Source organism: Delphinus delphis, chromosome 17 (genome assembly GCF_949987515.2).
Source record: "Delphinus delphis chromosome 17, mDelDel1.2, whole genome shotgun sequence".
NCBI classification, from domain to species: domain Eukaryota; kingdom Metazoa; phylum Chordata; class Mammalia; order Artiodactyla; family Delphinidae; genus Delphinus; species Delphinus delphis.
Window position 1 is genome coordinate 42,359,443 of NC_082699.1, and position 26,154 is coordinate 42,385,596.

The 26,154-nt window shown below is 46.8% G+C and overlaps 1 protein-coding gene across 3 annotated transcripts in view; it reads left to right on the forward strand.

Moving 5' to 3' along the window:
• The window catches only part of MATN2 (matrilin 2), a 155,376-nt gene that overhangs the window by 15,242 nt on the left and 113,980 nt on the right, over positions 1–26,154 (forward strand). For all 3 annotated transcript variants that reach the window (XM_059994950.1, XM_059994951.1, XM_059994952.1), the window contains exon 2: positions 337–478. In XM_059994950.1, coding sequence (XP_059850933.1) covers positions 337–478 — 142 coding nt within the window. The remainder of the gene's footprint in view (positions 1–336; positions 479–26,154) is intronic.

Here is a 26,154-nt window from a genome sequence, read left to right on the forward strand (position 1 = left end):
CAAATCCAAGATATAGAATGTGACTATGAATAATTGATAATGAACTTGATTGAAAAGAAACTTCAGGGTAGAGTTTTTTCCCCCAAGTTTTCCATTCAGTCTTACAGTGACAAAAAATTCAACTACGTACGCCCTGCTCAGAGTATCCAAGAACCTACCAGTGGGTCTGAGGGTCATACACACAAATGGAATTTTCAGTACAAGTGGCCTGTCTGATCTGGGGAAAGGCGGGGGGTGAGTCTGCAGCACCTAGCATTCAGGGAGACGAGAAACCTCGCCCCGCCCTCTTCTCCCATTGTGTTTGTCACAGCCTTGCCCCTCTTTCTCTTCTTGAAGATGGAAAAGATGCTGGTGGGCTGCTTTCTGCTGATCCTCGGACAGATCCTCCTCCTACCCGCTGAGGCCAGGGAGTGGCCTCCTTCCAGGTCCATCTCCAGAGGGAGACATGCTCGGACCCACCCTCAGACGGCCCTCCTGGGTGAGTGACGGGGCTCCACCTACAGAAGTAGGAAGAGGTGGTCGAGGGTGGACCTCCAGACCAGGGGATGGGTGTCCGTCGGGGCAGCTCTCCCAGCACTGGGTCCCGTGTTGGGCGTGCTGGGGGAGAGGGCATCTCATTGGCAATGAGTGCATCCTGAGTTGAGAATGTGGTTGTACACGGGTTTTCAAATGAAATTAAACCTCTTCTATTGCAAAGCTTTTCAGTTAATCTGAAGCTCATGACTTGTCTCCAATAAGCAACGGCACTGAGTTTTTATCTGAAAAAGCCCTGGTTGGACTTACCTGGACAAGGGTGTTCTGAGAATTTTTTATTGGATTTGTCTGGCTAATCTGTGTTAATAATGCTTCCCTGCCTGGCAGAATGAGAAGGAGAGCAGGCGGGTTTGGGGAAGGTGGGAGCCGGCACAAGAGAGAGGTGGAATCAAGATATTAGAAATGGGGGCTTCCCTGGTGGCGCAGCGGTAGAGAGTCCGCCTGCCGATGCAGGGGACATGGGTTCGTGCCCCGGTCCGGGAGGATCCCACATGCCGCGGAGCGGCTGGGCCCGTGAGCCATGGCCGCTGAGCCTGCGCGTCCGGAGCCTGTGCTCCGCAACGGGAGAGGCCACAACAGTGAGAGGCCCGCGTACCGAAAAAAAAAAAAAAAAAAGATATTAGAAATGGAAAATGTTAGAGGTCTGTTAGGCTCACCCAGTGAACGTGTTTTCTTCAGGTGAATCCTTTTCTTTCTCCAAGAGGAAGGAAAGGTCCTGAAAACACACAGAATATAGATGTATGGGCCTGGTTCTAAACATGGGCTCTGGAAAGCCTAGGATGTGGGGGGTTAACAGGAAGGCTGGCCAGTGAAAGGATGGTGGGTTTTGGCATAGACCTGAGTTCATAGACCTGGCTCTGGTACTGACCAAGTGTGTACACTCAGGCAACGTGACCTCTCCGAGGTTCAGTCTCCTCATCCGTAAAATGGGAATGTTAATGCTGATCTTGGAATATTTTTGTGAGGAGAAAGCCAGATAATTAATATATGTAAATTATAGTCATGCAGTGAATGAAAGCTTTACCACAACCATCATTCCAGGAAGTTGTTCTCCAAAACTGTGTTTTATATTTGTACCCCCTAAAATCTCACCCCCTGTGAAGGCCACTGAGAAAACTGCCCAGTGCCTGGTCGCCTCAGCATCCGAAATGACAGAGACCAGAGGAACCAAAAGCTCTGTTTTGAGAGGTCAGAATCTTTACGGTGTTAACCTAAACAATGACTCCATGATGCTGGGCCCTCCATGTCTTTAGTCTCTTGAGAATCTGTTTCCATAGTGACATAAACATAGGACTTCTGCAAATGTGGAAAGGACTGGGGGATATTTAGTACGCTGATTAAAGGGTTTTTTTTTTTTTTTTTTGCGGTACGCGGGCCTCTCACTGTCGTGGCCTCTCCCGTTGCGGAGCACAGGCTCCGGACGCGCAGGCTCAGCGGCCGTGGTTCACGGGCCCAGCCACTCCACGGCATGTGGGAACTTCCTGGACCGGGGCACGAACCCGTGTCCCCTGCATCGGCAGGCGGACTCTCAACCACTATGCCACCAGGGAAGCCCTAAAGAGTTTTTTTAAAAACAAATTTCAAGATGATAAACATATACCATCATATGATAAACATATCTATCTATCATCTATCTATGTATCTATCATCTATCTATCTATGTATCTATCTATCATCTATCTATCATCTATCTATCTATCTTATCTATCTATCTATCTATCTATCATCTATCTATCTAGAAAGACAGAGGTGGTGGAGATATGTAGGCGTGTGTGTGGGGGAGAGAGAGAGAGAGAGAGAGAGAGCTGGAAACGCCTGATTCCTAGATCAGCAGCAGCGATTACACAGTTGGGTTTCTGATGGGGATGCTTTCGGAATGAGCCTCTACACTCTTAGCCAGAAAAGCATACTCCTCTTGGTGTCAAATATCTCTGCCCCCATGCCGTCCCCACCCCCTGCCTCTCTCTCTCTCTCTTCTCTCCCCACCTCCGACACATACTTGTACACACACATGCACACAAACACACACACTCACACACTCTCATACCCCCTCCCCCCGCCACGGGGCATCCCCTAGTTGTCAGCATTCACTGCCCTCTCCTTCACCCTGAGCTCATGCTCTGAAGTAGAAACCCCTTGTCTTCGGAGATAAAAGATCCTGTTTTGCTAAGGGCATCCATCCCACGTCCAGTATCCCCCCCTCCCCTTTTCTCATTTTGTAGGAGAATGTGTCAGGGACAAAGAGGGGGATGGGATGTGGCACATCTCTGCCCGCCAGGAGATGGCGTGGCCGCTCTCTGACATGCTGGAGGGCTGCTTGACTTGGGAACAGGGTGAGTGAGTGAGAATCGTGAAACCAAAGGCCAACACCGCAACTCTGGCCTGGATCCTCTAGTGCCATCTGCTTTTGGTCTACCTTTGACAGCGAACAGAGATGGAGAAGCTATGCTTGTTGTGGTCCTTGCCCTGGTCACTGTTTTTGTGGCAGATCATTTTGGCTGTATTTGTGCTATCCACTGCATGGTGTATCTCCCCAGTTACTTGCTTACATGGGGTGTCTCTGAAAGTTTAACAGAGTAGAAGCAGAATTGTTTCTTAGGTTAATTTTTCATTTGAATTTTCTGATTTTTAAAAAAATATTTATATTTATGTCTAAATTCAAGTCAGAGGGCCAGTAACAACTTGAGCCAGTTAAAAAAAAAATAATGCAGATATTTATCTGCCCTCCTGTGAATGTTTGCACGTTGCTCGGGCGGTAGCCTGTGATGTGTGGGCTTCCCTTCTACTTCATTCATTCATCTGGACTTTCTGCTTTGTGCCAGACATGAGGGGGTTAAAGAACAACCACCATCAGGAAGCACTTGTGCGGTGGGGGAGACAGACATGTAAAAAGGTCATTAATTTGCTGGAGTCGGTGTGCAATGGTAGAGGCATAGCTAAGTTAACAGCTCTACTCTGCCTGCTGTAGGCTCAGTATAAGAAGGTGGTCTCAGGACCCTTGTACACTCAAAAATTATTGAGGATACCAAAGAGCTTTTATTTTTGTGGGTTAAGTCTACTGAGGTTTACTGGATCAGAAACTGAAATGGAGAACTTTAAAAACTATTAATTAGGGGCTTCCCTGGTGGTGCAGTGGTTGAGAGTCCGCCTGCCGATGCAGGGGACACGGGTTCGTGCCCCGGTCTGGGAAGATCCCACATGCCGCGGAGCGGCTGGGCCCGTGAGCCATGGCCGCTGAGCCTGCGGGTCCAGAGCCTGTGCTCCGCAACGGGAGAGTCCACAATGGTGAGAGGCCTGCGTACCGCCAAAAAAAAAAAAAACCAAAAAAACCCCTATAAATTAATTAATTTTAAAATAACAATAATAAACCCATAACCTAACCATAATGTAAGTAAAAATATTTGTATAATAATATTTTCTAAATTGAAAAAATTGTGAGAAGAATGGCGGGATTTTACATTTTTGCAAATCTGTTCAGTGTCTGGCTTAATTAAAGACAGCTGGATTCTCATTTCTCATCCATTCAGCCTTTCATGAAATATTGTTTTGGTTGGGTTACATGAAGAAACTATGGCCTCACACAGACATGTAGTCAGAAAAAGAAGACGTTTTTTAATAGCCTTTTCTTGTGATTATGGATATTCTCCGATAGAACACCAAAACTTGACAAAAGGTAGTTCCTTAAAGGTTAACTGCAATGTGGAATCTAAAACCACATCAATAAACATTTCGAACGATGTTCACACATAAGAGAGAGTATAAAAGGCAAACGTTAGTACTGTTACAAAAATAGTTTTGATCTCATGGACCCTGTGAAGGAGGTCCCCAAACCACACTTTGTAAATGGCTGGTTTCGGGAAACGTTCCTAGGGAAAGTTGAGGCCACGTGGAGCTGGGAGATGAGCTGGCAGGAGAGGGGTGAGGATGGAGCACGGAGGCGGGACCTGGTGAAGCCATCAGGGTACCCTGTCTGTCAGGCAGGTAGTCTGAGCTGGGGACAAGCCCAGAGGAGTTGGGAACCAGCTCACTTAGGACCTCAGGGGCTCCGACGAAAAGTCTGGGCTTCATGCTGCAGGGGTGGGAGCCCCTGGAGGACTCTCAGCTGACAACAGTGGCGATCACTGCTGACTCCTTTTCTACCCCCTACTGTGCCATCTGGACTGCCTTAGCCTTCCAGGGCTGGGGCAAAGGGCAGGGAGAGCCTGCAGTCCCAGGCCACCAGGAAAACCAGTGAGCACATTCTCCAACTCAAAGTCCCTTCAAGGCAACTATGCTGGCTGGTGGAGTTGGAGCCGCAGGGTGTGCTGTACGCAGAGCCTAAGCTCATGGAAACCTTCAGGTTCTTCCCTCTGCACCCATCCTGCATCAGTGGCACCCGTCCCCTCCCAAACTCTTCCCTAAGGTCCCCTCAAGGTGGTGCTAACTGGAAGTCCTGTTGCTTCCCATCCTTAACTGCTGCCTGCTTTGCTTGTGCACATTTTTCTCTTTACTATATCACAGTCATATGGGGGTGGACCTGTCGCCAGGGCAACCAGTGGGGGCATATCAGCCTTTTTGGAAACCTTCACCCTCCTTGCCCAAACTCCCACTGTACTGGTGACTCCCCTCACTCCTGGAATGAGAGGACACACTCAAACTGTCTGCGCTTCAGCCCACTGGCTCCCCTGTTTCATCTGTCTTTTACCAAGTCTTGTTGACATGTGCTTTCTTTTCTAAATTTACCAGCCTATCTCATTTTATTTCTACTTCCTCTCCCTATAATAGATTCCCCTTTTGGATCAATAGCACTCACGAAGAATTCATGTTTTTTTTTAATATTAAAAAAATTAAATTTGAAAGGAGGGTGACCCCATAGTGTGTTCAAGGGATGGTGGGAGCTGACACTCCCTCCCCCCACCCACTCTGCTAGGAAAAATTCCAGAGGTGTGCGAGGGCAGAGGTCACAGGATTTAGTGAAATTTCTGCATAGCAGTTAATTTACTACTTAAAAATAAAGCTAATCTAAGAACTCACTGTATACAGCCCCAAATTCTGTTCCTTGGAAACCACAGTACATTAGGAGGCATTTATTTTCAGTTCTGCATACATCTCTAGTGAAACCTGACATCAAAACATGGGTAAAAATGCAAAAATGTGTTTTGTATGAGGAGCTGAAACCGCCTAAGTTAGCAATGTGGCTGAAGGGGTTGGCTGGCATGAGCGTTAAGAATGTCCTGCTCTGTATTGCCAGTGGAGGTTTTCGCCTAGGTTGATAATTATTAACATTTTCAAGCATTGGCTGACAGCAAATGAATTTCCACATCCTGAAACAATCCCCCTAATTGACATTTGTTGGCACCCTCCGTGAAGGAGGAAAAGCAGATGCCGGAAGCCCTCTGAGCTTCTGGTTTCTGGAAGGACAGACCCATTGAGGCCACTGGTCTTACATGCCCTGAAGCCACTTTGTCATGGATGCAACTTTTGTCTCCTTCCCTGAGCTTTCCAGGGCTTTGTTCACCCTATTCCTTCTACCTGGAGTATCTTTCCTTGGCCAAGGCTTGTTATCAGCCAGGGCCAGGCCAAATGCCACCTTCTCCCGCTGCCAGCCAGGCAGGACCCTCCCATCCCGGGATGGGCCACATGCACTGCAGGTCCTCTACCAAGGTGTCAACCCTCTTTGCCTTATTCTGAGGGGTAATAACGGCACATACCCGAGGATTCCTATTCTGGTTATTTTTGTACTTGCCTTGTTTTTAGTACCGGATTGTACACCCTTGAAGAAAGGGACTGTTTTTCATGTCTCATGACACCTCTGGAGGTACTGAGCCCCTGTTGTGAGCAGGGACAAGCTAGCTCACTTGATCTGTTAAAAAAAAAAACCACTGCAAGGTGGTTATTGGTTTATCTCATTTTCAGACGAGGAAGCCAAGGCAAAGAGAAGTAAAGCGATCTGGCAAACTTGTTAAGGCTTCTGAAAACCTAGAATGAAAAGGTGACCTTCCGCCCCTGCCCCCGCCCCTCGCCCCAGGAGAGGATGCGTGACTCAGGAGATGTGTGTTTGAGCAAAGAAAAAGGCACCTCACACTCGAGCTGGCTCCCCGACCAGGAGTTTTGAGAAGAAGAGGAAATACCCATCAGTATTTGGAGCTGCGGCTGCTCCTAAGGGAAACACCGGGGTCGCCGACCTCGAGCCCCTGCTTTGGCCCCGCCCACGGCGAAAGCTCCGCGCGTGTGTTGGACCCCTGAGAGGATGAAGCGTACAGGTGGCTGATTTCATCCTCTTGTGCATGGTTTCAGCCTCTTAGCAAGCGACCCGGGGCAAGCCGCTTTTCTTCTGAGGTGGCTGAAGTCAGGGATCCTTCAGGTCTCGTCTGGGGCGTGGTGACATCACCGATTCCCGCCTTCCAGTTGTCCCTTCTCTGGTTCCCGTAGTGAACCCTCCCCCCCGCCCCCCATGCAATCTTTGGCTTTCTTTCCCTCTCTGCAGGTGAGAGGGAGAAGCTTTGAGACAGAGAGAGTGGGGCAACAGAATCAGGCAGGAGGCGGCGGCGGGGGGCGGGGTGGGGTGGGGGTAAGGATCAGGAAACTGAACAGTGGTTCCCAAATTTCACTGTGTGTCAGAAGCTCCTGAAGGGCTCGCTGCACTCAGACCACTGGTTCCCATGCCTGGAGTGTTTGATTCAGTAAGTCTGGGTTGGGGCCTGAGAAATTGCATTTCTGGAGACCTCAGTTTGAGAACCTTCGCAGAAGAGAAATCTGGGAGGTGGGGTGGGGATGGGCAGGAGGAAAAGGTCTTAGGAAGAGGTGCTGTGGGGCACGAGCCAGATGCAGGATGAAAAACATTTGCTTAGAAAATTGCAGCTGGAGGGTATAAGCAAACTGTAAGCCAGGTCAATCAACCCTTTCTGGGGCTTTAAAAATAAGCTGCTAACATTTTTCTACCTAAGGGGAGTTAGCAAAGGGGGGGGGGGACTCAAGCCTCTTACAGCGCAGTGATTAACACATATCTAAAGAATCCAGTGGCTGGCGTGTGTCTTTATCATTATAACTGTTTATAAAAATGAAGGTTGATGCGTAGAGCTTATTGAATTGTCTTAACTATAGCAAAGGCTTTTTATATTTATTTATGTTTGGCTGCATTGTGTCTTCGTTGCTGCACACGGGCTTTTTCTAGTTGTGAGGAGCTGGGGCTACTCTTCGTTGCGGTGCGCGGGCTTCTCATTGCGGTGGCTTCTCTTGTTGCGGAGCACGGCGCGCGGGCTTCAGTAGTTGTAGCTCACGGGTTTAGTTGCTCTGCGTCATGTGGGATCTTCCCAGGCCAGGGATCGAACCCGTGTCCCCTGCAGTGACAGGCAGATTCTTAACCACTGTGCCACTAGGGAAGTCCTGTAGCAAAGGCTTTTTAAAAAATAACCCCTTTTGGGCTTCCCTGGTAGCACAGTGGTTGAGGGTCCGCCTGCCGATGCAGGGGACACGGATTCGTGCCCCGGTCCGGGAGGATCCCACATGCCGCGGAGCGGCTGGGCCCGTGAGCCATGGCCGCTGAGCCTGCGCGTCCGGAGCCTGTGCTCCGCAACGGGAGGGGCCGCAGCAGTGAGAGGCCCGCGTACCGCAAAACAATAAATAAATAAAATAAACCCTTTGAAGTAAAATCACCCCCCTCCCTTTTATCAGTCCCCCTCTATGCATCCTCTGTAATACGGTCGGGATGGAATTACGGACCTGATGGAGGGACTGTCATGGCTGCTGCTCAGCCCAGATGCAGAAAGTACATCTCATCTCATCCCTCCCTGCATGTGCTCTCTGTTTTAGGTATAAACTAACGTCTCTGTTGTCATTCAAGTTTTAGAAACTGTAGGAAGTGAATTCTTCATTCCAGTCTTGTGATTAATACTGGGAAAACTCCAAAAAGCATTAGTATCTGACTTCTAACAAGCCACAGAGTTAAAAGCTTTCCTACCCAATGAATGTATAACTTGATTCTTTTTTCTTTTACAGATTCTCTCTCTCACCTTCTCTTCTCTAGTAAACTCTTTATCCCCTGCCTTTTCCATAACTTTCCATTATCGCTTCCTCTCCATTCACTCCCTCCTTCGGTTCCAGGATGTTTGATCCTCAGCTTGCTCATGTGTTTGGCACCTGCAGTGTGTATATGTGGGGGGATGGGGTGGAGGACGTCCCCTCGGTGGGTGACATAGCCACCGTTCTTTTCTCCTCTTTGATGACTGCTGTTCTTGGGGGGCGAGGCATACAGCCTTACCCCTCTGGAGCCAATTGTGTCCCAGGTTTCCCCACCTGATTTTAATAATGACAACAGTGGTAACGATGGCTGCCCATTTTGGGGAAACATCTACTATGTGCCAGGCACTGTGCTAGGCAGTTCACCCTTCCCTTCATGATATTATTATCCCCATTTTACAGATGAAGAAACTGAGGCTTAGAGAGGTTAAATGTTTTGCACAAGGTCGTGCAACCACTGAGCAGCAGAGGCGGGGTTGGAGAAGCCAACATAACATTTCCTCTGCTCAAACCCTTTCTGGCAATCCTACCTCCTCTGTTTCATCCAAGCGAATTGGACTCATCTTTCGGGTCTATGTGGAAGCAGCCCTAATCTTCTAGGTTGGGGTACCCCACATCACATCCCCGCAGCATGCCCGTCTGTCCCAGCCCAGTACTTGTCAGCCTTGGTAGTGATTGATTGCTGGCGTTGATGTCTGTGTTGTATTGGTGATGCTAGTAACATGCCAGGGACACGACAGACACTCAGTAAATTCCTAGAGAAGGAGAAAATGAACCAACAAATGGGCAAAGAGGAAAAGTCTCTAAAGCCAGGGCATGCAGAAAAGAGTTGAAAGACCTGAGGATGTTTAGTTTGAAAAAAAAAAGTGAAGATGAAGGGCTCTCTGAAGGCTGTGTTATGGCAGAGTTTGACTTGTTAAGACCTTAAAGAGGAGACGCGGACCCAAATACCTGTGCTTTTTTTTAATAAATAAATTTATTTATTTATTTTTGGCTGTTTTGGGTCTTCGTTGCTGCGCACAGGCTTTTTCTAGTTGCAGTGAGCGGGGGCTCCTCTTCGTTGTGGTGCGCAGGCTTCTCATTGCTGTGGCTTCTCCTGTTGTGGAGCACGGGCTCTAGGCACGCAAGCTTCAGTAGTTGTGGCTCATGGGCTCTAGAGCGCAGTCTCAGTAGTTGTGACATACAGGCTTGGTTGCTCTGTGGCATGTGGGATCTTCCCGGACCGGGGCTCGAACCCGTGTCCCCTGCATTGGCAGGCAGATTCTTAACCACTGAACCACGAGGGAAGTCCCAATACCTGTGCTTTTAAGGAGACAGATGTTTCTTCCATATGAAACTTTGTAGCCCCTGGATTAGCCCCGGAAATGAACTGGCTCCTCAGGCTTCAGGGATATGGAAGGCCTTGTGTGCAGGGGGTTAAGTAAGGCTCTCATCTGCAAACCATCACATTCCAGGATTCTGGGGAGGCGCTTGGAGAATTAGGAAATGAACTCAAAGATAAGGACTTTCTCCTCTATTAAAAAAAAAAAAGCTAAATATTTGGTTTCCAAGAAAAATCTGCCTTAGGAGCCTTTGAAATAACATTTTTTAAACAAGGGAGAAACTGCGAAATTTTTAGTGATGGCAACATATAATTTGTTGAATACCTGGGTTTCACTTCTGGCAATGTTCACCGAATGAGTGAAAGAATGATTACAGGTATATTGCCTTAGCTTTTTTGGTTAATTTACGTAGAGCTTGCAGTCAACAGAAGTCACTAAACTTTTATTACAGGTGGCTTAGTATCATATAGCACAGCGGTCCCCAACCCTTTTGGCACCGGGGACCAGTTTTGTGGAAGACAATTTTTCCACTGATGGGGGTGGGGGATGGTTCAGGGGTAATGTGAGTGATGGGGAGCGGTGGGGAGCAGTGGGGGCAACGGGGAGCGGCAGATGAAGCTTCGCTCGCTCGCCCACTGGCTGCTCACCTCCTGCTGTGTGGCCCAGTTCCTAACAGGCCGTGGACTGGTACCAGGGTTTGGGGACCCCTGATATACCAAACTATTTTTTTTAAACTTAAGTGGAATACTTAAAATTCTTTGTATTAAATTTTATCTTCTTCATTTAGGTTCATCATTCTCAACTCATTTATTTTTCCTCCTTAACTTAGCAAGTTTGAATCATTTGCAGATTTGATGAAATGTTTTCTCTATCTTTCTCCAAGTCCCCACTGAAAATATTAAAAGATATTTTATATTCTTTTGAAATGATTATAAAGAATAATCATCTTTACTTTAAAAATTCATGTCTAAATATTTAATGTCTATTAGATACTGAAACTATCGATACAAGGAGAGTTAGTTCAAACGTTGCCTGAATAATCAATCCATAAACATTTCATGTATTCTTGAGAGGAAATATTATGGAGACTTGAGTTGTATATTAGTTTATTAGGGCTGCCATAACAAAGTGACACAGACTGGGTGGCTTAAACAACAGAAATTTATTTTCCCATGATTCTGGAGGCCAGAAGTCCCAGGTCAAGGTGCCAGCTGACTGGATTCTTGGTGATGTTGCCGAACGCAAGTGTGTGTGCCAGAGACACAGTGAGGCCAAACACCAAAACGTCATAGTCTGGAGCAGAGGAAGGTTTATTGCAGAGCCGAGCAAGGAGAACGGGTAGCTCATGCCCAGAAAAATCCCTGAACTCCCTGAAGGGTTTCAGCAAAGCATTTTTAAAGGCCGGGTGAGCAGGTGAGGAGGGGCGTCCCAGAGCATGTGATCAGCTCATTCACACTTCCCTTATTTGTTGATGGTGAGGTAGCAGGGTGGTCAACATTATCAATCCTTAGGTGCCAGAAGGTCTGGGGGCTACTTGATTATCAAGTAGTTAAGTTTTTCTGTTTGGGTGGTGGTTTTTAGTATCTGAAAAGCTCAGGAAATATGCATGAGATACTATTATCTGGGTACTTCAGAGAGGAGCTAGAGCAGAGGATATAGGGAGGGGTCTGTCCCAGGAAGGCCCCATAGGGTCCTGCTCAGTTACAGTGAGGCCTCTCATCTGGGCTTGCAGATGGCCACCCGCATCCTGTGTCCTCACATGGGCTTCCCTCTGTATCTGTCTGCGTCCACATTTCCTCTTCTTATAAGGACGCCAGTCATATTGGATTAGAGCCCACCCTAATGATCTCTTTTAATCTTTATCACCTTTAAAGATAAGGTCTTTAAAGACCTTATCTCCAAATACAGTCACGTTCTGAGGTAGTAGGCTTCAACTTATGAATTTTGGGGACACAGTTCAGCCCGTAACAAGCTGCTTTGCTTCCTGCTTTCCCAGTTTGTGGAGGACAGTATGTCTTCTCTGACATGTTCCTAAGTAGTCTCTTTTTCCTTTCTGTTCCCTTTATCTTCCCTTTCAGGGTGGTATAACTGTTACTGACGTACTCCAGGGAAGCATGTTCAAAGACTTCAGTGGTGTGGTACTTATTAATTTACCACATTTCTGAGTCTTTAAAGCAGATTGGACAAGCCCAGGGGGTTGGGCAGCCAATGTCCTTGGGCTGCAGATGGGAAACCAGTGCAGTCTAGCCAGGATGTGAAACCAAGTCCGGGTAAGATCTTTCAAAAGCCAGGAATTAAAACCACTAGCTCAGACAAGCTTCCTTTCAGTATATCCAGAGGAGGCTGATTTATAGGGAAAGATGAAAGGAGAAAGGAGGGCAGTGTGTGTATTTTGGCGGTTCACAGGATGGTGAGGCTAAGAAAGGAGGAGGAGGGAGAAGTTATCGTAAGCCCGCAGGCAGTCAGTGAGTGAGAACATCAAAGAGGAAGCTGGACGGCCAGATGTACAAAGAGCTGGTGCAGGGGAAGGGGCTGGGGGAGAAACAGGAGGAACGTAAACATCTGACCGCTTGGGCTCAGAGCCAGGAGGGGCCTTTGGAAAGGCACGATGGAGTAGGTGCAGTGAGGGGCATTTGGCCATGGGAAACCCTGGGAAGATGAGCCCCTGAGGCTTTTAAAGTCAAGTTGGACCATGAAGTAAACTGCAGAGGAATCCTGTCCAAGGGGCTCAGGTCTGGCCAAGCCTGTGAGAGGCTGCTTTCCATCTCCAGCTCTTAATTCCCCAGGCCTGACACTGGGCCTTCTTCCAGTCTACTCCATCCATTCATTGAATAAATATGTTAAGAGAGTCCCCATGTTCCAGGCGCTGTGCTAAGCCTGGTGCAAGATGAAGGATCCTTATATCTTTGGGAAGCATCCCCTCCTCCCACGGTACCATTCACTCGTATGCACTGGTGCCAGTGTCTTGTGGCTGTCCTGGGTGTGATTGTCCCAGCCGCTGAAGGTAGCAGGCTCCTTGACTCCCCTCTTCCAATCAAACTTGAATTTGTCTCCAAAATGAAAAGGAATAGGTAGACCATGCATTTTACCTAGCTGTTTTTCTCTACCAAAATAGTTTAGTTCTAATACATTATGTTTCGTTTCATAATTTGCCTCCGTTTTATCATTTATTCATTCATTAAAGGAACACGCGTCTTTAGGGTTTGGTACACATTCCGCAGTTTCAGGCGGCATGGGTCTTCTGGGGGGAAATTTGTATAGGATCAGTGAGAGAAGACGTCCTCAAGAGCTAGTAAAACTTACACCTAAAACCATCTAGGCTTGATGCCTTCTGTAGAGAGCATATATTTGACAACTCATTCAATTTCTTTAAGAGTCATTAGTGGGTTTAGGTTTTCTGTTTCTTCTTGAGTCTATTTAATAATTGGTATTTTCCTTAAGATGATCTGATTTGTCTGTATTTTCGAATCTGCTGGCATACATTATAGTTCATAAAACTATGTTTTTGGGCTTCCCTGGTGGCGCAGTGGTTGAGAGTCCGCCTGCCGATGCAGGGGGCGCGGGTTCGTGCCCCGGTCCGGGAGGATCCCACGTGCCGCGGAGCGGCTGGGCCCGTGAGCCATGGCCGCTGGGCCTGCGCGTCCGGAGCCTGTGCTCCGCAGCGGGAGAGGCCGCGGTGGTGAGAGGCCCGCGTACCGCAAAAAAAAAAAAAAAAAAAAAAAAAAACCTATGTTTTTGCACGGGGCATGGTATTCTTTAACAAAGGGGGCCCAGTGTTTTGTTCCCATAGTTCACAAAGATCTGAGCAAAAATTCTGAAGGAACCCTGAGCCCTGGGGGACGGGTGTGCAGGGGATGGGGCAGACATCTTCATGGACTCTTAGGTTTCCCTGATACTACCTAGCATTTACAACAGAGCTTTACAGCTCCTAATGCTTTCCTTACCTCCCTTTCCCTCACAAAGCCCTTGAGAGGCCGATTTTATAATAATCCCCAGCTACAGATAAGAAAAAAAAACTTATCAGAGATGTTAATTTATCCATAATATTCAGATGAGCCAGAAATCACCGCTAGATCGCACTGTTTTAATTAGAAGAGAGTTCAGAGATCATCTCGTTGAGAGGTTTTTAACCTGGGGTCCATGGACCTCCAAAGATCCCTTGGATAGACGTCAGTGGGTCCGTAATTTGGATGAGAAAAAAATAACATCCTTTTTCACTAACCTCTGACTGCAACTTAGCATTTCCTTCTATTACAATTGTAAACCACAAACCACAAAGTAGTAGCGGTGCCGTCTCAGCAGTAGAGACCACAGATCTGTTCATGGCACATTATCGTCGTGAGAGAGAACTCAGAATAGTGCTTTCACTCACCACTACTTCAGAATTACACTAGTTAGTAACCCGTCTTTTGATCTTGTTATTTAGTGTAATTTTTTAAAGTCAGTATGTTACTGTATCCACAATTCTTTTTCTTTTTAATATCTTGATGCACTGTAGTTCAAATAATTGGCCTCCTTTCTCATCCTTTGGATTTATTTATTTGTTTATTGTATTAATATATACATAAAATAAAATTAACCATTTGAACCATGTTAAAGTATACAGGGGACACGTAGTTTTTAGAGGACAGGAGCCCACTGTGTCCCCCTTTGCCTGACAAAGTAATAAAGCTATTCTTTTCTACTTCACCTCCCGCCCCCAAAAAAGGTGTACAATTCAGTGGCATTAAGTACATTTACACTGTTGTGCAACCATCATCACTGTCTATTTCCAGGACGTTTTGAACATTTTCATCATCCCAAGTAGAAACTTTCTACGCATTACGAAATAACTCCCCATCCCTCCCCCTCCATCCCCCAGGAATTTCCTTTCTACTTTCTGTCTCTATGTTGCCTATTCTAGATACCTCACGTAAGTGGAATGATACCATATTTGTTCTTTTGTGTCTGATTAAGGTTCAGGCATGTCGTAGCATGTATCAGAACTTCATTCTTTTATGGCTAATATTCCATCATATGTATATACCACGTTTTGTTTATCCATTCATCTGTTGATGGACACTTGGGTTGTTTCCACCTTTTGGCTGCTTGAATAACGTTGCTGTGAACACTGGTGTACAAGTATCTGTTTGAGTGTCTGCTTTCAGTTTTTTTGGATATGTACCGTGGATGGAATTGCTGGGAAACATGGTAATTCTATGTTTAACTTTTCTGAAGAACTGCCAAACTGTATTCCATAGCAGCTGCACCATTTTGCATTCCCACCAATAATGCACAAGAGTTCCAATTTCTTTACATCCTCACCAACACTTGTTATTCTCCATTTTTTTTCTAAGTCCCATCCTAGTGTGTGTTGCATTTTATTCTGGACATCTAACAACTGTATTCTGAGAAGCGTTCACAGAGCTGGGCTTCACCAGACTGCCATGGAAGTCCCTCGTACAAATAAGGGTTAAGGGTGAGGGAACCAGACTCCAGAAATATTCCTTTTTGCTCAAGGTGAAGTAATTGACCAGCAGCAGGGCTTAATACCAAGTCTTCTAGTGCTCAGGGGAGCCCTTTCCCCTCCTACCACATGGGCTGCTCTCATGTAGACGTTTGCCTCAGCCAGTGGTCAGACTGAGTCAGGGCTGGAACAAAGCCATCCAACCAGCCACTGAAGCTAAGGCCAGCCCCAAACACAGACGAGACGGACATAATCCGTGTCTGCAAACCGCTGCAGTGTAAAACTGCCACACACAACCACAGTAGCTATATTTTTATTTGTTCAACAAACATGGAGTGCCTTGTGTGAGTTCAAACACCATGTTCAGTTGGAGTGTCTGGGGGGCACCCAAAGGGACATCCCTTGGAGAAGCTAAACTGATAGTTTGGTTTACATGTTAAAGTTCAGGAGGGAGAAATAACCCTGCCTATGTTTCCTTTAAATACAGAATGGTGTCCTGAACTGTCGTTTCTCGATCAGGAGCCTCTGGTTCTGCAGAGGCAGCCTAAGATGGCTTCCTTTGCCCTGACAGTCCCATGGCCCCATTTTCTTACTGACCTTCCAATCAACCATGGCTCCTGAACCTTTCCACACCTGCCACCACCCTTGTCAGCTTGGTTTTACAAATAACCATAGCTAACTTTGAACAAGTGTGAGCTCTGGCTTTCCACTGTGTGACCATGAGTAAGTAGCAGAACGACCCTAACCCCAGTTGTCTCATTTGTGAAATGGGGGTGATAACGGCCCCTCCCTCAGAGCGGGAATGAAGATGGGATGCGATCATGCAGATAAAGGGCTTGGCCCAGAGCCTGGCATGGACTTAGCTTTCAATAAGTGCTTGTTGCTGTTATTGTCGATTTTAAAGTTTATTTTTAAAACACAATTTGTACATTGCAAAGTGGTGTTAACTCTTCTGTGCTCCCACTCTACTGTGAGATCTTTAAAACTAGGAACTAGGTCTTTTCGTCTCTGGGTATAAAGCATCTGGTGTAGCAGCCTCACAATAATTGTGTACTGAATAAATGAATGAGAGATGACATTTATTAATATTATTAGTATTGTTAATTTTTATTGATCTCTTTGAGCACCTACTGATTTAAATATAAAGTAGCAGTTTTTTTCTCTTTCACCCTTAAATCAGATATTGATCTTAGAGAAGGACGTCTAAAACATCGATTACGTGAGCATTTCAGAAAATACGTGTAATTAGCAAAACAGTTTAATACATTTTATTTTTAAAGTGTCAGAAGTTGTACCATCAGATCCATTCCTTCATACGTAGAACAAACGCATTTTTGTTGAGCAGCTACTCTATAGCAGGCTTGGCATCAGTAGTGGAATCTCTGGGTATTAAGTAGGGTGCAATTGGAATAAGCTAACAGTGTTTTTCTTAAAAGATATTTGAATATCTCACAAGAAGTCTGGAGATCAGTGATTCCCAGTTCGTGGCAGTGGCTCAGCTCTATCTTTGAGGCCAGGGTTATTTCCAGCTGAAGCGACCTCAGCCCAGGAGATTGGCTTTCCTTTCTTAGGCTTCTGCCTTAATAATCACAGGATGGCTGCTGCAGCTCCAGACATCACATCCTTCCATGGTTATGGTCAAGGCAGGAAGAGAATAAGAGTGGAGGAAAGAGGACTTTTTTGTCCCTTCACTCACTCCTTTTATCAGAGACCAAAATCTTCAGTAGACTTTCCCTTACTCCCCATAGGCCAAAACTGGATTGCGTGCCTACTCGAGCTACCTCGTCTGGAGACTGGGATAACCAAGACTGTCTTCTTCCAGTAAGGAGTTGTTCCTGGTGGGGATGGGACCTGTCCTCGCAGAGATCATGGTCACTTTCTCGCTGCTTGGGATCTTAGCAAGGAAGCAGGAAGCGGATTCGTAGAGAAATGAAGTTTAAGTAGGCAACACTAGTGTCATCCTGTCTACTGTGTTAAGCCATTTTCTTGAAGGTGGTGAGGGGACAGTCGCTGAATCCAGGGGAAGAATGTTCCAGGCTCGCCTGAAGTGTTTAGAGCAGCGATGCCAGTGCAGCGTGGCTCAGGGAAGTAACATGGGGACCTTGGTGAGTCGTTGTTAGGACTTTGGCTTTTCTCTGAGAGAGATGGGAACCGTCGGAGGGTTTTAAGCAAAGGAGTGACGTGCTCTCACTTGTGTTTAAAGGACTGCTGCGGCTGCTGGATTGAGAACAGTCTGTAGAGGAACGAGGCAAAGGCCGTTTAGGAGGCTAACAACATCATCCCAGTGAGGGATGTTGGTGGAGGTGATCATCCCTGGAGTGTAATGAAGAACTAAGAATTATTTTATTTGTGCCAAGTTTCCCAAAACCTTCTTGAATAGTACCAGCTGCTGGGAATTTATGTAAAGCCTGCAGAGTACCTACAGTTACAGTGAGGGAACATTAATGTGATATAAAGTCATGCAGGTTGTACCCTTCTGTAGCTGCGTGTGTACATTTGTTGTTTCCTGTAGATTAATCATCAAGAGTATGAATTCTAGATTCCTGCATTTGAATCTTGATTCTACTACTTACTAACTGTGTGACCTTGGGCAAATTACTGTAAACTCTCTGAGACTCAGTTTTCCCACCTGTTAAATGGGGATAATAGGTTGTTGTGAACGGTAAGGAGTTAGTGCATGTAGCGTTATATTGATACATAATCGTTGCTCAATCAGTATTAGCTATCATTATAGATATGGATATAACCACTTGTAAAGGTCAAGGAACATCCCTATTTAATTCATTTTACTTAAAACCATAGCATACGAGAGCTGGAAAGGAACTGAGAAATTATTTAGTCCAACCCTAGAGATCAAAGTAACATAGCCACCCTCCCCCCTCCAAAAAAAGAAGGTTATGTGGTCACTGTCACCTTGTGGGTGGAAGAATGGGAACCAGAACATGGGTCTCTGGACTCCCAGTCCATAGCAGTGCTTTCTTCGCTATGGCCATGTTGCTTCCATACAGCCCTCAACACAATACCAGGTGGAAATAATAATAATAAGAAAAATAATTATTTGACTCTTACTTTGTGCCAGGCACCATTCTAAGTACTTTACTCATATTCACTTACTTAATCTTCATAGCACCCCTCTGAGGCAGGTACAGTCACTGTCTCCCTCTTGTAAAAGAGGAAACTGAAGGTTAGAGAGAGTAAGTAACTTGCCCAGGATGGGGAATGTGTGTGGTGTCAGGGAACATGGGCGGCCCGAGAGTCAGGAGGCTGCCCCACCTTTACCCTGCATGACCTTCTCCATTTGCAGAATACAGAAATTGAATCCAGCCTTTAAAGTTCCTTTTCAGCGTTAAAATTTGCATATCCTAAGTGCTTTGTGACGATCAGGTCTGATCATTTCATCATCATGAAACTTGCTGTCTTATTAACTGCTCTTCATCTTAATGATCAGCTACAAGAAAGACTATTTGTAGAACAGCCTAGAAACCAAAGTCACCCAGGCTGTGAGGGATTCCTGCAATGTTATTTCTGGTTTCCGTAGCAACCCTGGCATTGGGCATTAAGCTTAATTGAGTCAGCGGCAGCAGCTGGAGCCCAGTGTTCGCTCGAGCACCGAGAGTGATGAGGAAACGAATCGCTGGCTGGGTAGATTTCCTTTTGTGTAATATACTGTCTCAGTGTACTTAGGGGGTGGAAACCTACGCCAAGTTAAGTAAGGATGGAGGAAATGAAGCATTGTATCAGAGTGGGGAGAGAGAGGACAAGTTTCCAAAGGACATGGTGATGAGAACAATCTAGGTTCCTGAAGCAGTCACTGTAGAGAAGATGAGGGGATAGGCAAACAGAGGCTTCAGGGGAGGGGAGGAAAGTTGGCCCCGCTTTCACAAAGCTTGGAGGGACTAGGTCTTCAGGTGAGCTTTGTGAAGAGGACTGAGTACGCCTTGTAGTTTTTTGTTCCAATGTATTTGGAGTTTTCATCGAGACCTTACTGTAGATGAGGGAGGCATCAAGAAGGCAGATGTATTGAGGAGTTGAGGGGACCACCAGGGCCAGTGCAGAAAACAAAGCTCTCTAGGTACTTGATTTTATCTTTTTATAAATTTATTTATTTATTTATTTTTGTCTGCGTTGGGCCTTCATTGCTGCGCGTGGGCTTTTTCTAGTTGTGTTGAGTGCGGGCTACTCTTCGTTGCGGTGTGCGGGCTTCTCATTGCGGTGGCTTCTCTTATTACAGAGCACAGGCTCTAGGTGCAGGAGCTTCAGTAGTTGCAGCACGAGGGCTCAGTAGTTGTGACTCACAGGCTGTAGAGTGCAGGCTTAGTAGTTGCGGCGCACGGGCTTAGTTGCTCTGTGGAATGTGGGATCTTCCCAGACTATGGATCAAACCCATGTCCCCCGCATTAGCAGGTGGATTCTTAACCACTGCATCACCAGGGAAGTCCCTCTCTAGGTTTTTTTTTTTTAAACATGCACATTACTTTTTTTTGAAAATTAATTAATTTATTTTTTGGCTGCGTTGGGTCTTTGCTGCGTGCGGGCTTTCTCTAGTTGCAGCGAACGGGGGTTACTCTTTGTTGTGGTGCGCGGGCTTCTCATTGTGGTGGCTTCTCTTGTTGCAGAGCATGGGCTCTAGGTTCACGGGCTTCAGTAGTTGTGGCTCACGGGCTCTAGGGTGCAGGCTCAGTAGTTGTGGCACACGGGCTTAGTTGCTCTGTGGCATGTGGGATCTTCCTGGACCAGGGTTCAAACCCGTGTCCCCTGCATAGGCAGGTGGATTCTTAACCACTGCACCACCAGGGAAGTCCACCTCTCTAGGTATTTTAGGCAGAAAGGGATTTCATACAGGGAATTAGGTGCTTACATAATTAATGGAAAGGGTGAAGGAGTGGAAGTTCAGGGCCATCACCTAAGAACCCATTGCTGGGATCAGGATGCTGTTGCTGCCGTAACTACATCTGTGAAGCTGGTGAGCAGACACTAGAACACCGAGTCTGTGTTTCTACCACCTTACTTGCCAGCAGAAACAGGCTTCACCCCACTTCCTCCTTTGTGAGTGTATGTACTTGGTGTTACCTAATTCTCACCCAGGACCCTAGCTGCAAGGGAGTCATTGAAATGTGCTTCTTGTCTTTTTGACGTCTGCAGTACTGGAAGGCTCATAAAAAGAGGTGGGAGTTCATGCTGAGTGCCAACTGACATTCAATCAATAGTTATTTCCTTTGAATGTTCAATTAACTAGGGAGAGAAATAGCAGTAGAGGAGTTAGACACCCAAGAGGGATGAGTTGGAAGGGGCCAACTGCTGACCTAAGCTTTCTGCCCTACCAGCTGAAAGTCCTTCAGGTAGACTCACTCCAGGGTTAGATAACAAAGGGGCAGAAACTCAACTCCTAAAGACAAAGGAGTTGTCTTTAAATTCTCCCTGGTCGGTGCTTTGTGACCACCTAGAGGGGTGGGATTGGGAGGGTGGGAGGGAGGGAGACGCAAGAGGGAAGAGATATGGGAACATATGTATATGTATAACTGATTCACTTTGTTATAAAGCAGAAACTAACACACCATTGTAAAGCAATTATACTCCAATAAAGATGTAAAAAAAAAAAAGGAAATAATAACTTCCCCCTGGTACGTTCTCTGTAGTATATACATAGGGGACATTCATTTATACCTGAGACCACGCTGGGAGCTCCAGTGGGAGGGGCTTTGGGTTGGGCCAGGGATGGAGAAGAGTGAAGTCTGGGCTGAAGCAGGAGCCCTTAGAATGTGCCCTAAAAGAGGACGGGCACATTTATAACACTTCAGTGGCTCCCCATGGGCTCCTTCATGGAGTCCAAGCTTCTCAGTAGGAGGTACGTGCAGCCCTCTCTGTCATTCCCATCCTGTCCTTTAAGATCCAGCCGTAGCACCCTATCTGCATTACCCATGCACATGGCGCCCTCCTCTGTTCTGGCCTCTAGGCCTTTGCTCATGCCGACCCTTTGCCTAAAATGCCCAACCCAACTCTGCCTGGCCAATACCTGCTCATCCTTTAATAATGGAATAATATTTGAAGACAATAGAATGTGGTACCCTTCAGCTTCTTTAGGAATCTTCCCACCCATCATCCCAGGATTGTGCTCTCCTCCAGGCTCTCGTTGCACATGATTTTTATGAATCTTATGAAGCTGTCTTCTCTACAAGGTTGTAAGCGTCTCCCAGGCTGAGATTGGTTCTTGTGCTGTATCCCCAGCACCTGGCATAGAGAGGAGGGTTCCACAGTGTTTGCGTAACTCAACCAAACTGAAATGATGAGAGACACTTCTCCTTGGCTGGTACAGGTCTGTGGAAGCTTCCGCCCCTGCCTCTGTGTGTGCCTGCACCCCTCCCCTTCCAGGGAAGAGCTACAAGACCGCATCTAGCAAGGCCTCTTCCTCGTGGCCCTCACCCCTCCCCAGCCCGACCCTATTGGTATTCACAGGTCTCTGCTCTGCGCCTGACTTCCATCTGGACACTCAGAAAGCAGAGGAGGCAATTGTTCAATGTATTAAGTTAAAATGCTCGTGTGGGTGAAATGCCAGTTTGCTTTTTAAAAGCCACCTACACTCTTTTTCACTTTGCAGAAAGGAGAGATCACCTGTTTCCCAGTACTTTCTGTACTGTCTTGTATTGGGGGATGGTGTGTGTGTGTGTGTGTGTGTGTGTGTAGATTACAATTTTTAAGATATGAGTCATTTCTCAATTGGAGGAAGGAAGAAAGCTGATGAGAAGGGTTTTGATAGAGAATACCAAACTGATTCTGTATCTATTCAGTCAGCTCAGTGAATTTTAAAACCATCGACCATTTCAGGGCTTCTTTATCCTTCTTTTCTCAATTAAGAGAAAGCCTGTTTGTAGACACACTGAGAGTGGATGTGAGGGGCATTTTTTTGTAAGCAAAGCTTTAGCAAACTGCTTTACCTTGCAAGGAAATCCAATTCATTGGAAACTTTTTTCTCCAGGGCTAAACTGCGGCAGCTTTCTCTTTGGCTCCCTCGCAAAGAAAATTGTCCAGGGTTCTGGAAACCACAGCTGTCGAACTTCATACGACGTCTCTTTTCTTTTAGCTCATGTAAGAGTTATGAGAGGAGACTGGTGTGATGTGGCATGTTTTTTCTTTCTTCTCCTTTTCTTTTCCAGTTTGCTGGCTAGTTGGTGCGTACTCCCTGAGGGCCTTAGAGAGCTGCGTTCCTAAAGGAATTTGTGAGGGTCAGCAGGGACAAAGGAAATTTGAGCTGGTGTCAACCCAGGATCCCTCAGGGCGCCACTGGCCCTTGTCTCTGGTTTATGGAGCACGATTGCTAACCAAAGATGCAGGCTCATTCACCAGAACCTTCTTTTACATAAAAACAAAAGCCCAAACAAACTCATTGTGACATTGGCAAGTATATTTTGCATAAAAACTTCCCAGTGTGGATCTCCATGAGCAGACAGAATCCATCCTGCAAGTCTGTCTCCCACCACAGCCATCTCTTTCTGCCCTGCAGGGGTTCCCCTTGGTTTTGGTTAACGTGTACACAGGTCAAATCTGACAGTAAGTTTCAGTGCTTGCCTGTGAACTTTGGTTCTGCTTGTAGGTGTTGGAAAGGAGTTAATAGAATGAAAGTTGACATTCAGACCATATCTCGGGCGTTCATGAGGGGAGCACATAAATGGTATCAACTGGCATTCAGAGCAGGTGTGTGGGGGGAGGAGATCACAGAAATCACCTCCGTCTGGATGTACATCGTTGCTTTTGTCCTCAGTAATCGGCCAAGAGGTAGAGATGTGTTTGCTCTGTACCTCTGCTGGATTCATGCCTCCCTGTTCATCAGCACAGTCTCTACTGACCTTTGTGACTGAGGGTTCAGCTGTTCTGGCTATAAGCATATGTTATGCTTCCTGAATAGTAATTCATTTTCCCTGCCTCGTTCTGCCGCCATCTGCACGCTCGTGTCACTGCCTGCCTGGGCTGTAAGCCGCCTAAGGCCAGGCCCGGCATCCTCTGGGTGGCAACAGCCCCACAGCACCAGCACTGTACAGACAGACCTTGTTTTATTGGGTTTTGCTTTTGTTGTGCTTCGCAGATACTGTGTTTTTCACAAATTGAGGGTCTGTGGCAGCCCTGCGTCAGACAAGACCATTGGCGCCATTTTTCCAACGCATTTGCTCACTTTGTGTCTCTGTGTCACGTTTTGGTAATTCTTGCAGTATTTCAGGCTTTTTCATTGTTATTCTATCTGTTACGGTGATCTGTGATCGTTGATCTTTGATATTCTATTGCGAAAAGATTACAACTTGCTGAAGGCTCAGATGATGGCTGGCATTTTTTAGCGATAAAGTATTTTTAAATTAAGGTAAATTAAGGTACGCTTTTTTAGACATAATGCTATCGCACGCTTAATAGGCTACAGTATAGCGTAAGCATAACTTTTATATGCGCTGGGAAACCAGAAAGCTCGTGTGACACGCGGTATGGCGGTATTTGCTCTGTTGCGGTAGTCTGGGACCGAACCTGCAGTTCCTCTGAGATGTGCCTGTGTTTTGCCAATAGTGCCTTCAGTTCTCTGCCTTCTATGTGCAGCCCTGAGCCAGGCATCCGTGAAATGAGGATGAACGAGGCCCACTCGTGACCTCAGAGGTTTGCCTTATGGTTTGGGGGGGCTTGCAGGCCAGCAAATACGGAATTTGTGGGATGACGTCACTGCACATTGTTACTAGTTGTGCTACTGTCATCACTGCCTGGGGGTGCAGGAGGCACTTGTGGACTCGAGTAGGTGCAGCGGGTGTGCTCGTAGGTATCAGAAAGAACTTAATAAAATGAAGGCGAAGCTCTGGGGCCAAAGGCACTGGCCCAGGACAGAGGGTGAAGAGGACTTTGCACTTGGGGGAGTGTGTCTTGAGTTGAGCTCTAAGTCCTGAGTCTCATTCAAGTCTCTGCCGTTGGCCCTCCCAGATATTAACTGGGGTTTAATGTGTTAACTGGTGACTGGGAGAGTAAGTTCATAAGCCTCTCCTCTGGGACGTTTCTCTGTTCAGAGGAGACACTTCATGCTAGGTCACCTGCTGGGAAACGGAGGCGAAAAATGCAGGTACTACAACCAGACTGGCTTGGATGTGAAATCCCTGTCTCGTACCACTCATTCTCCCCATGCCAGTGGACTTGTCATTTAGCCTCTCTAAGCCCCAGGGCCCTCGTCTGTAAGTTGGAAGTAATAATGGTGCCTACCTTGTTCATTTTCTGAACCTAATCAAAAGCCAGGACACAGCTGACCTACACATGGTCTGACAATGGACCAGACGTGGATCAGAACCCATGAGAGAATCCAGGATGTAAGGTTTCCGTATTTACAAGGTCTCTCCTGGTCTTGCGGAGGAGGGTGCTGAGACACAGGAAGGGGTCTCTCCTGGACTCTTGCTGTGTGGCCTCTTTGATGGTCTCCCAGGCTCCCGTGCCCCTGGGGATAGAGTCTTCAGGTCTGTCACACCTATGAATCATCCGGAACAACTGTCTAAGTGCAGGTTCGTGGGCTTCAGCCTCGAAGATTCTAATTCACTGGGTCTAGGGTGCTGCCCAGGATTCATCATTTTAAATAAGTACCCCCAGGTGTTTCCGATGTCATCAGGACACTGATGATCCCCACTGTGGGCTGTTTTTATGGTACCTCCACTGACTAGCTCCCCCAGCCCACTCTGGCTCGTGGAGGGGTATGTGCAACTTCTCCTTTCTTTGCCCTCCTAGCCCTCCCATCACATGTGCACCCTGAAGGAAAGAAGCCAAGACCCTACTAAGCATCTACGTGCGTTGCACTCTGCTGGGTACTAGGGATTCATAGAAGACACTACATGTGGCCGGTAGCTGCATACATGAGATGCTGGTAGGAGAATGCTCAGACATAGGTGACCACAGGGCCAAGGCTTAAGCTGAGGAGGCAACCGAGAGAGGATGACGCGTAGGGACCTATAAACCTAGATATCACTGAGGTGTAAGATATAGGGCAGGGAGTGGTGGGTGGGTCCAGGAGGCTAAAGAGTTCATTAGTTCATTCTCCCATGACCTTGCTGTCAGTGACCCTTAGGATGGTGGCTTTTGAAGAAATTGCTTTGTTGAGACAGCATCCTGGGCTCATTGATCCTGAGAACTCACAGCTGCCAGGTTGAGCTACTGTGACGCTGATGAAACTCACCAAAATATTTCATCGTCGGAAAGTTCTGCTATAAAGAGGGGAAGAGTAAGGTGCATTTGTGGAGAGAGTCTCTCTACTCTCTCAGGCCAGGAAAACCAACGGTGAGATGATGGGGCATTAAGGCCTGGAGCGCTCTAATGGGAGCGAGTGGAGAGAATGTCTGGCTGGCAAATCGGTTTTGTTTCTCAAGTCCCCTCCAGGCACTAGGGGGTGGGAAGGGGACGGGGGACGCTGTGCCCAGAGGACCCCTGTGGCTGAGCTTTGATTCTGAGGCTGGGATTGATTAGCGGGGGGCGGGGCGGGGGGGGTTGGTGTCTCACAGGTGCTGGAGTTGGGGGTCTCGGGGCCGGCGCGCAAGGCTTGGGATTTGCTGTCCTGGCTGGAGATTTTATCGTGTGACTAGCTGTCAATCCAGATGTCTCCTTTCTGTGGTTTATACAGTTGATTTTTTGAACCTTATGTTCAGGGCTTGACATTTATACCACTTAGATTTCCTCTTGTTAGTTTTTTTTTTTTTTAACATCTTTATTGGAGTATAATTGGTCTACAATGGTATGTTAGTTTCTGCTTTATAACAAAGTGAATCAGCTATACATAAACATACATCCCAATCCCAATCCCAATTTGTCTTGCTGAGATCCAAACTATAGATTTCCTCTGATTCTCCTGATCTATCC